The 14382-nt window shown below is 43.0% G+C and overlaps 1 protein-coding gene across 2 annotated transcripts in view; it reads left to right on the plus strand.

The window, feature by feature from the left end:
* The first annotated feature begins 13845 nt into the window (after nt 1-13845).
* EGFR (epidermal growth factor receptor) overlaps nt 13846-14382 on the plus strand; it is a 161476-nt gene continuing 160939 nt past the window's right edge. For both annotated transcript variants that reach the window (XM_009568498.2, XM_054058141.1), the window contains exon 1: nt 13846-14280. In XM_009568498.2, coding sequence (XP_009566793.1) covers nt 14205-14280 — 76 coding nt within the window. In that variant the 5' untranslated portion in view covers nt 13846-14204. The remainder of the gene's footprint in view (nt 14281-14382) is intronic.

Raw genomic sequence — 14382 nt, forward strand, 5'->3', positions numbered from 1 at the left:
TTGGTCTTTTTTTAGACTGCAAATCCCTTAGGGAAGGGATAGTCTTTATTTTATGTCATCTATTGGGCCAACCCACTGCTTAAACTTAAGAAGTAATTATTTGTACCAGACTTGATTCACATGATAAAAATGAGCTCGTGCCCTCTTGCTGACATCTCTGTGTAGGACAGGAACTGAGCAGATACTCAGTCTGGATGTTGTTTCGTTTCAGGTGGAGTTAGTGAGATAATATGGTGTAGCCTGCAGAATTTGCTCACTAAAATAAAATGATCTTTTAAATTCTTTTCTCAGCTCTCTTAATCGCATTGTCAGGGTAGTTATGAACTGGGAGCAACATATGAAATCAAAGCAGTGAAAGAAAATAAGTGTATTTTTGTGATGCATTATAGGACTTAATTTCAACACTTACCTACCTTTAGTCTGTATAGTTGTAGAAAATAGTCATCAGTACATTTAGTCTATATAGTCATAGAAAATAGTTCTGTTACAGCAAAAGTAACTAAGAAAGAGGGTGGGTTTTTTCTCCAATCTCTCTCTTTTTTTATTTTTTTTTATGTGAAGAGGACAAACAAGCTTGAAATATACTCAATTACTTCTCCTTCCCTCTGTCTTCCCTCTAAAATGAGTTACAAACATGATTCATGAGGCTATAGTCTCATGAGTTTGATCTCTTCTTTTGTACTGGTACCAGCAGGCATTTTGGACAACTGGGCATGAGCAACAGCACGGAGCAGAAAATGTGTTTTCTGTCTTTCTGCACATTCCGTGTTTCAATAGGAAAAAATATGCATCCAGAAGTCTTCACAGACAACATGCTGTCACCCTTCTTTCTCTGCGCTAATTAATTTTGAGGAATCTCCTGCCTGGGATGAAGGAAGGTCAGGCAACGAGTGTTAATAAGTGTCCTGAATATCCTTGTCTTTTGTCTCTAGGACTCTGCTAGGACCTGTGGAAGCCAGGTGTGTGCCTGTAGAGGCCAGTCTATTTATTGAGTGCTGTTCAAAATTGCAATGCCTCTGCACATGAACAAACATATGGACAAGTTCAATAAGTTCTTAGAGGAGCACATTCCTTAAATAATTTGTCTTGCTCCTTCAGTTCATTGGAAAATAAGACCAACAGGGCTGGTTAACTTGGGCAAGCTGAAATGTAGACCAAGATATTCCGCACAGCTTCCCTTATTTTGCTTTTTGTTATGCAATGTTTTCCTAATACGCATACATTGTACAAGCAGAGATTTAAATATTCAGTACTGCTAAGATAGTGCTCCGCATTAAAGGCCAGATTCCAAAGCCTTTACTCATAGTGAGTAGGTCCCTCCTCCATGACTAATGCCTTGGAGATCAGGGAAGTTCCTAGTGAAATTAAGCATTAGTTGACATGGGGTCAAACTTCAGAGCCTTTCCCCATGACATTAGCAACACTTATTGCCTCTTCCTCACTTGTAGCTCTGGGTGGATCCAGTGCCACACATATAGATCCTGGGCAAGTTTGAGTCACGTGAGAGTGATTTACACAGCCAATGGCCAGAAACAAGTGGGTGGCAGCCTGTTATTGGAGCTGAATCAAGTGAACTCAGCCCAAATTATTGCCCACCTCTAATGGATATCTCAGAGATCTGGCGGTTCCTAGATGTTTGTCACTCCACAAGTATTTTCTGTAGCTGGACAGAGCATTTGTTCCACTCCATGAGCTCAGGGAGAGAGCAGCTCCTGAGATGACACTGGGGAAAATCCTTCTCTGCTGTTCAAAACTAGCTCCAGTGATGATGGACGTGGGCCATTCCCTCCCCAGAGGAAGAAGAGACATTTCTGAGTATGTAAATGCTTGAAAAACAGGGGGACAGTACCTTGATTTTATTAATTCGGCGCAACAGGACAGCAGCAATACCGTGTCAGACTAAAATCAACGCTTCCACGGCACCTCTCTTTCCCTGTCCTGCTAAACACCAGTGGCTGCCGTGATGTTAGATTTTTCCTGAGACAATGATTGCACTTGTGTCCCTGTACTTAACAGGTCTCAATGAACTTGAACTCCTTCATGAATTGCTCACATGCATCACAGTATCCCGTGGTGGTAAGCTTCACAGCAAAGCTGGGCACAAACGAGAAAAGCGCAGCTTTGGTAAAACAATGCTGTTGTCTATTGTGGGCTATAAGGCCAGTAGGAGATGGCCGGTGACCTCTGCTCTTCTTGGGTAAGTGTTGGTAGCACAAGTTTCCCAATATCCTGGCATTATCCCCAACAAAACTTGTGCCTGTAGCAATGCTGCTGCTATTTGGGTGGGAGGTAGCTATCTGTGTTTAGACACAGATTTATGAAGATGTTGCAGTATTCACTTCTTAAACTTAAAAGATCTGTGTTGTGTTGAATAGGAAGTCTAATCTGCCAGCTTTGAGTAGAGGCATATCGGTGAAACATTGGAAGAAAGCTTGCAGGACTTGTTATACTTGTTCTGTGAATAAGAGAAGGCTTTCTATTTCCCAGACTGTCATTCTGACAAATTTTACAGGCACTAAAGTAAACAAATGCCTTTTGTAGAGAAACGCTGCTATTAAAAATGCTCAGGCTGGATTTTTGTTTTAAAATAGAAAGAAAGCAAACACATCATTCCACTCTGATTTTCAACGGCACTGAATTATTTGTCTGCTTTGGACCTGCCTATAGGCATACACACAACCGTTATGCAGCAAACCCCATTTGAGTTCATTGCCCTCTTTCACACTGTGCTCTAAGTAAGCATAAATGGGCTCCACATCACAGGCTGGAGGGGAGAGCTGAAGCATCTATATTAGCTGAATCCGTGAAGCTTGCTGCTCATAGCCTCTGTTCCCCCCACCCACCCCACATGTCAAAAAAAAATGGCCTCCTTCATGCTTTTACCATGATTTTAATTCCTCCTAGGAAATGAAGTGTCAGATGTTTGTATTAATGTAGTGGTTAACCAGCCTGTGGTAAGAACTCTTTACTGGACTGACTTGATTTATAAAGCGCTTGTCACCACACCAGTAGTTAACAGTGAACAGAGGAGCAATGGCAATGTTGTATCTCATCAGCTTTGCCATCTTTCTATTTCAGGGATGAAGCTTTGCTTAAGGAGTAAGAGTGCAGCTGTTCCCTCAAAGAGCAGATACCCTCTCAGATACACCAAACCAAAACCATAGTGAAAGGTCGAGATTTTAGGAATACTTAGCATTACTGAGTCCTGCCCTGGCTGTAAAGCACCATGTAGTTATTCAGCTGTTATTCCCAAAAATTATTTAGCTATTTGTAGTACTTGTTATCCCCATTTTACAGAGGGAAGGTTGGGCTCAGAGAGACTTATTGCTTACAAAGCTTTGGCTCTGACTTCATCACCTAGTTTTTTCAGGCCACACAGAGAAATTTACCTCCTTTGTGAAAGATTTATTTCCTTTTTGCGCTCATAAGCTGCACAGGTCTCCCAGAAAGGCTCCTACTTGTGTTTTTGAGATTTTTTTCATTTTAATTCTCATTTTCCCTTTTCTTCTTCTCTCTACACAGATAAGCCTGCTGTCTATGTATGATCAATCTTCTTGATTCATGAGAAATTGCAAATAAAATGCAACCTCCTTGGTTTCCTTTCCTGAGGGAAGTCCATGTAAGCCAGTGACCGAGGGGAAGCCCTCTGACTTCTGTGTGGGCTTGTTCAAGTAGATCTGGCTTGTGTTGCACTTTATGTTAGCTCCAGGGGTGAGATGCAGAGATAAACACAAAGGTCAGGAACAGATCTGTGCATGACAAGCTTCAGGATCGTGGAGCGCGTGTGCCTCTCCCATTAGCCGTAACAACTTTGGTAAACTTGGACCACACTGATCTCCTGATATAGTCTCTTTAAACTTAAAAATAACACCTTGAGAGAGTGTTCAGGCATACTGTATTGTGCTCCAATTCAAGTAAGGTCACTGAGTTGCACTCTGCACACCTATCGTTATTCCTAAGATGCTAGCAAGGACATTAAGGGCACATTTCAACTGTTTCAAGTCAGGCAATTGCAGCGTCTTTCCAGCTCCTGATTTTTCAGCCTGGAAGCAAGATTCATGCAGTCACTCCATCTATCAGCCCCTGTCCCTGTTAACTCATTTTAGCCAAATTCGACAGAAGACTGAAGACCTCGCAAGCCTTCTGAAATATGGTGGTAGTTAGGAGACCAGAGGTTGCAGCCTCAGCAGCTCTCTCTTCTCTTGCCATCAGCCCACGTGGCTAATTAGCATGCATACATCTCCATACTGGATACCCTTAACCCTACACACATCTCCATATTGGGTGCCACTAACTCAGCTAGCATTGGAGGGTGCAGACAGTATTGCAGATGACATGCAACAAAGGGAAAAAACAAAATCACTTGTGAAAAAAACCAGTCTCCAGTACTTCCATTGCTGAGAGGCCCAGGCATTTGTTTTCCTTTTGCTGTGAAAATGCAGAAAACAGGCAAGATTTTAAACCACTCACCCATTTGCAGACTCATCTGCAATTTCCCCACGACCCACATCTCAAATTAGTAGATTAGGTAAGGTACGTAATGAAAAAGCACTCACTCACCCAAATAAACCAGAAAAGCCAAAGTATTGGTTTGCATGAGCAAGTTCTCACTGGGTGAGCAAGGGCTAAGCAACGTAGCATGAATACACAAAGGAAGATTACTGAAGTTTAAATTGAGAAAATCTTGAGGAAGCTTGAGTCATTGATGATAAATTTCTGTCTTCAGAGGGAATCAGTTTTAAAGGAAAAGGAGCTGATTTAACATGTATGAAAAGTATCAAATTGCACATATTTATGCCGAAGTCACTTTCCCACTCCCACAGACTGGGAATAGAAATTGTGGTCCTTGCTTACCTCTTTGAAAACTGCAGCATCAGTTCTTTTACAGTCAAATAAGCAGTGAGGTCAGGAAGGAAACAGGCCTGGAGAAGTTAATACTCTTGAACTGGGTCTCATTTTTAAATTAATTTGTGTCTCTAGTTCTGCAGAATTGGCTGGGAAAGGAAGTAATGCATAAAATCAAACGATGAGGAGCTTGTAGCTGGGAAGCTGCTTATGAAGATGGGGTGATGGAGAACGTGAAGTAGCCTACCTAATCTCAGCCATTTCAGAAAAAAAATGGCAGAAGACAGACAGCTTTATTCTCATATATCCCTGGGCTGGTTTACGGTATGCTTTCTATTATACCAGGATATTGTGTTCTTACTAGCGGTGCAGGATATCACACACTGGTAACTGGGGGGGTCTGATGGAGGTTGAAGTGTGCACATGGAATTGATTAGAAGTTCGCATCCTCTCAGTAGCAAGTCACACGGGGATTTAAAGGTCTGAACCTGAGTTTGGAAGAGAGGAAGCTGCAGAGACAGCTATATCTAAACTACCTCTGGTAGGTTTATTTAAATGCTCATAGAATTGCTCATCTGTCTGAACAGAAAGGGAGTACTGCCATCAAAGCTGCTGGGAGCTCAAGAAGTAAATACCAGGGAGCTGAGATCAAACAGATATCCTGAGGTGTGCTGAGGACCACGTTCTAAAATAGGAAGGAAGTGCTCAGGGCATTCAGGTGACCCCACTCAACCTTTTTTTTGTAGCTATGTTTTGACAGCACCTAAAATATGTCAGCCCTTGATTATCTGGTTTGTGGATTAACTTTCCCTCAATCCAGCAGCAGTACCGGATTCCTAAGGATGCAGTGGCCAGCCCTGGCTCCTGCTTTGCCTGCTGATATGTATTGGAAGACTGACTCTGCAAGGCTGTCTGTTGTTTTCCAAGGTGGATATTTTAGGCCTGTTCTTTTCATTACAGATCTTACATACGTTTTGTATTATCCAGGGTTTTGCTTCATCTATTTTACCTTGCAGTATCACTGGGTAATAGGGAGTGCTTGGCATTCTCACCACACTGCCATTTTCATATCAAGTGGTTTTCTAGGTAACCTGTGAAAGACCGGGTTTCTTTATATTTTGGGTTTGGAGTAATCCCAGTCTGGAAACCTCAAAGACTGAAGCTGGGATTCAGGTCCCATCTTGCCTTCTAAAAATTAAAAATCCTGTAGGAAGTAAAATATTTTGTTGTTGTTGTTTTTTTTCTAGAAATAGCAGATTGCCGTCAAGGGCTCTGGCAAAGAGAAAACAGGAGAAAGGGAAATAAGGAAGAGTGTAAAGAAAACCCCATTTGTGGAAGCATTTTGGTGTGAATCAGGAGTGTGATTTTGAAGGTGTTCCCCTTCGTGACACGGTCTTGGGGTGCACAGGCTGCATTTCTTCCTGATGAAGCTAAACTGAAAGATGTGCTCCAGGGGCACATGTAGTACACTCTAACTAGAAAAGGACATTCCGTCCACAGGATCACACAAGAGGCAGTCTGAACTAAATCATTCAAACACATGTAGTGAGTATGTCAGGACCTCTCTATCAACTGTTTTGCTCTCCTGTACCAGATGTTTTGCCTTACAAACCCAATCCTTCAACATTATGTTACTTGTCCAAATCTCAGCTTTAATTTTTGCACACTACTACACTGACCAAATTGCTGTAAGGGCAAGGCCATGCTCCGGGGCATTTACATTGGTTCCTTCTTATTTAAAACTAAAGATGCCATTGCTGGGAAGGAAGGCACTATTTGACCTCTCTGGTCTCCAGAACCTACTCTTCTGCTCAGTCATATTTCGTGACACTCTCCAACACAATGCGGCAAACGTCTACTTGAGAACTATTTGGGAAGTTAAAGATATGATAAAGGGAAAAAGGCAACTGGCTGCCTGGCCATGTCCTGTAGGACTTGTTTTAACACAGTTGCAATGTGTCTGCGATAGAGGTTAGATTAATCATTGAATTGCCTAGCCTTTGCCACATATGTATATTATTTAGCTATGCTGTGTTGAATAAAATGTGATAATATTTTTTTAAGCATTATGACTTACTTTGCTTTAAATAAAAATGACCATCAACTCTGTGGTTAAAATGCTTTGGAGACCTATCTTCAAACATACATGACAAAAATCCTTTTGCCGTTCTCTTCAGTGGCAGCTTCGCTATTGGGCCATTTTCTTGTGGAAATTGTAAGGTAATGACTTCTCTAGAGTCACAGAGAAGCAACATGCTACAAAGTAATTAAAAAAATTAGGGTATTTATTGTCTTACAGGGCTAGGAGAAAAGAACTGATTATCTTTTTTTTTTTTTTTGCTATAAGGGAAAATTTGCCTTCGGAAATACTCTAGTTATTGAATACGTGCATGCTGAGATGAATAAGAAACAGAATTGCTGACTCTGAAATACTGGGAAATAGATATGAGCATTCCCATATTGGTCAATTATGCAGGGAGTGTTCCCTGCACATGGTGCTAGATCATCTGCACTATTCATTTATATGAACAGTCTCAGGCTGGATTGGCTAGTATTCTCCCAGACATGGTCTGAGAGTTAGCAGAGGCCAAAAATTCCTGCTGGTAGGTAGTTTGGATGCAACCACACCCATCTGGAGACAGAGTCTAACATTTTGTTGGACACAAGCTCCATGGTGTCAATTCATTTACATGCTGAATGGTCCTGAAAATGTTGAATTGACTGGTATTGTGAGGCTCTGGGTGTCTTTATTTTAATTTGAGTAACATATAGGAATTGATGTATTATAAAAAAGTGAGTTAAGGCAGTGATACCTCCATAATGCAAAATAAGGTGTGGATATAAGGAAAGTCTGGTTCTTTTATACTTGCTAGCCCAAATAAGGACTGGTAGCTGAAGTTGTTTAGGAGAATCACAGTGTTGTAATTTCTTATCATTCTTATCTGTGTCCACTTCGGATGCAAATAGCAGGAGATGGCTAAATCTAAAGAAATCCCCACTAGCCGCACCCTTGATGCAACTCACATTCTTTGCGCGTTGACTCAGGGCTATCAGCTTTCTTTACTCTCTCCTTGCCATGGATTTCGAAGCACCACAAGCACCTGAAAAGTCAGTATTTTGAGCAGCCTTTTGCTATATTTGTACATGGTGGGACACTTGTACATGGTGGAACTTTGGGTGGGAGCTGAATAGAGGTAGATCAAAGGGCTTAACCAGGAAGGGAAAGGGTAGGGCAGGATAAGCACAATGAACCAACAATCACACCTGAGTTCTGCTTCATGGCACTTTTAGTCTTCCTAAGGCAAAGTCTGGGTCATGTGCTTGTGCTGCGTTGTCCCTCTTTCTTTGTCATTGTAATCATGTGTAGGCTATGACAGCATATGCAGTTGCTCAGGAAATCAGTGAGCAAAGGCATAAAGCTCCATCTTCACTTGTGCAGAACAAACAGTGAGAGTAGCATGACGACCACTATTAATGTTCGCAACCAGACATCTGCCATTACTGGTCACCCATCTTGAAAAACTACATGGTGTGATCTGGTGATATTAGCTCTACTTCTGCTGACATCCAATTTATTGACAGCATGTTCAAATTGTATTTGCCACAGTCATCCAGAGATGTATGATTTCTGGTTGATTGAAAGGGTATATGTAATATCAGTGTTGGGCACCGTGACAAAGTACAGAAATAAGGGCCTCTACTATGGGGGAAGCTACTGCACTGTCTAGTAACAAACATTTTGGGGATAACATACCTCATTCCATCACAGTCCTTATCCATGCAAACTGTAAAACTTACTTAAGTAAAAATATATCAAGAAATGCCTACCTTCAGGTTTTGTTAAAGTAGCTGAAAAACCACAGTAGTCCTTGCACGATGTTACAATCACCAAAGTGATGGATGCAGGAAATGTGTTCTACCCTTTAGTAGATGGCAGTGGAGATGCCATATTCCCCAGCAGTTAAGTAGAGATTTTGCAAGAGGGGAAAGAATAACTATATCAGAATTGAAATGGTATGCTTTTGTCAACACAGTACAGTTATTCCTATGATACCCTGATAACATTGTTCAGTTGATGTTAGGAATTGCAATGTTTGTCTTGAATGCTGAAAGAATTTGCTATAACCTTATTTTGTTTCTCACGATTATTATAGCTGTTAATCAAAATGCACAAATCAATTATCTTTTTTATTTTCTGTTTTATACTGGACAAAAATTGGGATTTTTTTCAAAGCAATTTGTCCTGTGCAATGGGTGGCAATAAGATCTTTGGGTACTAAAACCCACCACAGCCACACAGGTTTTATTTTTATGTTTACATTTTTGTTGCCTACTGCCATTAGTGAATAAGCTGATGCTGCAAATCTCTATCAACATTTAAAACATTTAAAAAGTTTGTTTCTGTGTTAAATGAAGCTTCCCTGGAAAATGCACAGTCAAATTTGGTGACTGAGATGGCAGATTAATCTTGGACATAAAGAAAATAAAGAATGTTTAGGAACCCTTCTAAGATAATACCATTGTGATGTGTTGAAATATTGACTCTGCAGTTTACTATAATTGAGGTTTAATTCCAGCATCCATGTGTGTTTTGGTCTTGTCCTTTTGAAGCGGTGTTATACAAAAAAAAAACCCAAACAGTGTTAAGAGAGAGAATCTGAGTGTGTAAAAATACATACATTTTCATCAAGGACACTCTCTAGAAGCAGTATGATTGGAGGAGGTTTAAACATGTTGTCTGGAATACACAGCTTTTGAGTGATAACCCTAGCTCTACCACTAACACTGCCCAAGGCAAATTATTTTACATCTATAAAATGGAAATGATAGCTACTAACCTGCTTTACAGGAGATTTGCTAAGATAAATTAGTTAATGTTTGTTCAATGTTTTCAACATGCAAAGTGCCATAAAGCTCCACAAATTATTACTTCAGCCCTTGCTTTAAAACCTCAGCAAGGAGTCATAGAGTACAAACTACAATGCAAACTACAATGTCCACAATCTCAAATGCCATGCAAATGAAATCTGAGCGAGTCAGCTGGTAAAAGCCCACTCATTCAGCTCTACTTCATTTCTTCTCTTCCAGTAAAAAGCTTGCCCTTTGAAATCACTTTTGCAACATGCAGATAAAAGCTGTGTTGCTATTAAGGAACAGTTGCTAATGAATTTTTTTGAAGGGGCAAATGCTGACCCACTTCTTGGTGGATAATGAAAACCAATACTTTTTTTTTATTATTATTATTATTCAAGGAAAAGACCCAGCGGCAAGGATTTCTTTACTCTTGAAAGGATTTTGAGACTATATTCTGTTTTGAGGGATTGTGGAAGAGATAGGAGAATTAATCCTGCATTTTCCACTGATAAGGCAATCCGTTATTCATCCTCTTATAGTTACTTCTCTCCACGTGTGGCAAAGTAATCAGCTCAGTGGTGCAGGCAAGCACTGGTGAGAAATCACAGTTCAGTTCTGCAATCCAGCAGTATCTTCACATGAAGGAACGACCAACTTACGTGGACTTTGCTTCATATGTCAGAGTGCTTATGCTTAATGTAGAGAATATAGGAGATATATACACATACACACACACAAAATAAGGGAAGCTGAAGCAAGGTGTTGCACTTAGTGTGGCATTCTCTATACGTAGTATTAATTTAAAAATTGGTGGTAAAAAAGTTAGTTTTGTCCCATGATCTTTGATCCATGCATGCATGCAGCTGATAATAAAAGTTTTGCAATATGAAGGAATATTGTGTGCCCATGTCAAAATTTGTGTAGTCAATTAGCTTCATAGGAATTGTATCAAAGGCAGTCAATGGGTATGTGACCAGCTGTTTAGGCAAAATGTCGTATTTGAATTCAAATTGTTTCAGAAATTGTTCAGTTGTATAAAAAAAGGCCTGAAAACCCTGCCTGCCATCAAAAGCATCTCAAACCTGACTCTTATTCTCTTTATGTATCTTGTGACCTTGAGAAGTAGAGTACAGATGACACAAAAGTAACACATTTGTGCTGGCAAAGTTGGGAAGAGGGAATTCACGGCAGCTTACTACACAGCCCCTTCAGTGTTACTGCATTGCCAGCAGCAGATGAGAGTCTCCAGTAGTGGATATTTGCAGTGCAGGATAGCAAATTTGCCCAGTCTTCCCTTGTTCATTGCGTCAGGAATGAAAGATGAGCTTAATTAGAATCAAGTACTTGGCTTTATGTGTATTCACATAAGGGTATTACATGATGGGAAGTGAAACAAGTATGAAATGTTCCTGTTCAGTATAACAGGTAAAGACAATTACATGAAAAAAATCTGCAAAGCACATGTTTATTCTTTAGCATGTTGTGACAGGACTTTGACAAGTTTCTCCACTGAGTTCATATGCAAAAGATGTTTTCTTTTTATTCAATCTTTAGTTTGGTTTTCAATTGTCCCAATTGAATCCTTCCTTTTTCTAGATTTTAAAAACTCCATTGCCTTCCATAGTGGTAAATCCATGCTCAACATACATGATCTAGAAGCACGTGGTTTTAATATTTATCTACAGAACTGATAAGCGGTTCATTTCTCAGTTGTCTTAATTGCACTTCCTTTCTCATAATGCAAGCTGCAATCATCAGTGAGAGCTGAGGATGGTTTGCAAATCTTCCCTCTCTAGATGTTGGTCATTTTTTCCTGTACCTCTGATTTTAAAAAATCCTCTTGTTTGTCTAAATAAATGAAAATAAATCATATGCACGTTTTCATGGTTGCACTATGTGAGCATCTTTGAAGTAAACTGCGTTAATATTGTATTGTAAGCCCAGATTCTGTCCCCCAGTTACGGCAATGAAATGAATCATACGAGTAGGGTTCCTCAGATGTCCTGAAGTCTGAGTTTACTTCAAAGTACATCTTTCACATTATTTACAAAATATAATCAAAACAGAACATCAGCTACAGGATATAAAAGCTGATTCGTAACTCAATTAAAACTAAATAAATGATTACGGACATGGCGGGATGATACATGGTTAAAGGCATGTGGTCTGGCATCAGGCTTTGTGCTAGGATAAGTAAATTTGCCTGGTCAGGACAGTAACTAGTGAAACTATCAGAAAAAAAGATTGTACAGAGGAAGTTGACTCCTAGGAGAAAAGTAATGTATCTCTCAGAGGAACAGGCATCAAAGACAAAAGTCAAGATACACGCAGTGGCTATTTTGCAATCCATTGTGTTCCAGCACTCTGGGATTGACTCAGGCATTCCGGGTGTAATCTTCCTAACCTCCTGTCACTACAGACTTAGGTTCTGGAGTTCCTGGTTAATCATAACAGTTCTACGGCTTCACATCCTATTGACTGACCCAAGTCTTCACAAGAACTTCATGAAGAAATTATAACCAGAATTTAATGAGTTTGAATATTGAATCATGGTTTACTTGGAGAGATCCCAGCCCAGACAGGTGACACATCTATGACCTAGTGACACTTCCATTAACGTGCCTGAGTGACATCATGGTGCTTCCTCCCACTTTCCAGAGAAGCAGCCTTAAAAACAACAACAACAACAAAAGAGATTATAACCATATTTAATGAATACTGAGTAGGTTGGTTTTGCCTCTGAGTGAGGGCAAAGATGGGTGGGGGGGTGGGAGAAGGAGCACCATGCATGTATCTTTTGCTTAACGTCTGTGAGTGTCCCTGGAGCACCTCAAGAACACTTAGGTTGGTGTGTGTTTATTAAGTAACTTACAAGACCAAGCAAGGACCACTTTCACACTGCCGGCGCAGTGGGATAGAAACAGTGTGCACAGATACTCTCTTATCCGTGAGCTAAAACATGCACAGAAACAGGGCAGTTTTATTTCCCACAGACACATCTCCTTGCAGTCACTGGGAGTAAAATGACCAGAACGAGAACAGGGCTGTTTGCAGGGACACCAAGTGGACTCCGCTGATTTCGAGGGAGCAGAGACGAGAGCCAGAGACCCGGACAGGCGCCCCTGAAGAGCGAGTAACCCCCGGAGCCGCTTCGCTGCTGCTGCTCCACGATAAAAGTTCTTAGTCCTTCCTTGCCCGAACTCTCTGGGGGCTGCAGAGACTCTGGAGAAAGGAATGGGACTGGGTTTCTCCTGCAAAACGCCGCGGGGTACCCCTTCTCCTGCACAGCCCCTGCCTCCCCCCGGGAGGGACGTGGCAGGAGTGGAGACTGTGCCGGGAACACACTGCTTTTTGCGAGCAGCGGTGCAAACGCACGCTCCTGCCCTTGGCAGCTGCCGGGCAGAAGCCGCCACGCACCGGGGCATCCCCCCAGTCCTCCAGAGCAAGGAGGAGCAGCTAAAGCATCCCCTCCCTGCTCCCCCTTCCTCTCATCCTATGGGGCACCCCTCCGATCCTTCAGAGCAAAGAAGAGCAGATAAACCATCTTCTCCCTGCTCCTCCCATCCTATAGGGCATCTCCCCAGTCGTTCAGAGCAAAGAGGAGCAGTTAAACCATCCCCTCCCGGCTCCATCCTCTTCTCATCCTATAGGGCAATCCCTCCGATCCTTCAGAGCAGAGGAGCAGCGAAACCATCCCCTCCCTCCTCCTCTCACTCTATGGAGCATCTCCCCGACCCTTCAGAGCAAAGGGGAGCACCTAAACCATCCCGTCCTTGCTCCCTTTTCCTCACATTCTATAGGGCACGCCCCCCCCCCCCCCCCCCCCGATCCTTCAGAGCAAAGAAAAGCAGATAAACCATCTTCTCTCTGCTCTCTCTTCCTCTCATCCTACGGGGCATCCCCCCAATCCTTCAGAGCAAAGAGGATCAGCTGAACTATTCCCTCCCTGCTCCCTCCTCCTCTCATCCTCTGGGATCCCCCTCCCCCAGTCGCTCAGAGCAAGGAGAAGCAGTTACCCACACCCTCCCTGCTCATCCTATATCGCGGGACAGGTGGAGGATCCGCCCTTTCCCCACCTGGGCGGGGAAGGCGCCGCGGGTTCCTCCTCCTCGCTCCCCGCCCCATCCTCCTCCTCCTCCTCGGCGTCCCCAGAGGGAGCCCCTGCGCTCCGCGGCCGGGCAGAGAGCGCAGCCGGGCGCGTCCCGTCCCGCTTCGCAAACCCCTGCGCACCCTCCGCCTGCAGCAGGAGGAGCAGAGTGAGGAGGAAGAGGAAGAAGAAGAAGAAGAGGAGGAGGAGAGGGAGGAAGGCAGCACCCCTCCCGCAGCGGGGCACGCACGTGTGCGCGTAGCCCTCGACGGGCGCCTTCCAGCATGCGGGACAGAGCAGCGGAGAGGAGCTGAGGGGAGAAGAGCAAAGCAGAGGCTCTGCGGAAACCTCCGTGCCACCGGTCCTGTGCGATTCCCACCCCCGTCCAGTGGCTCCGAGGGAGCGGCGGTGCCGCAGCATGGGCGGCCGCAGCCCCCGCGCCGCTGTCCTGGTGCTGCTCGTCGCCTGCTGCTCCGCCGTGGAGGAAAAGAAAGGTACGGGGGGGGGCGGCTGCCTCCCTGCCTGGGACCGGCAAAGGGAGAGTCCCAACTTCTTTCCTTGCGAGAAAACCAACCAAAGCGGAGAGAGAGCAAAAA

Source organism: Cuculus canorus, chromosome 2 (genome assembly GCF_017976375.1).
Source record: "Cuculus canorus isolate bCucCan1 chromosome 2, bCucCan1.pri, whole genome shotgun sequence".
NCBI lineage: Eukaryota > Metazoa > Chordata > Aves > Cuculiformes > Cuculidae > Cuculus > Cuculus canorus.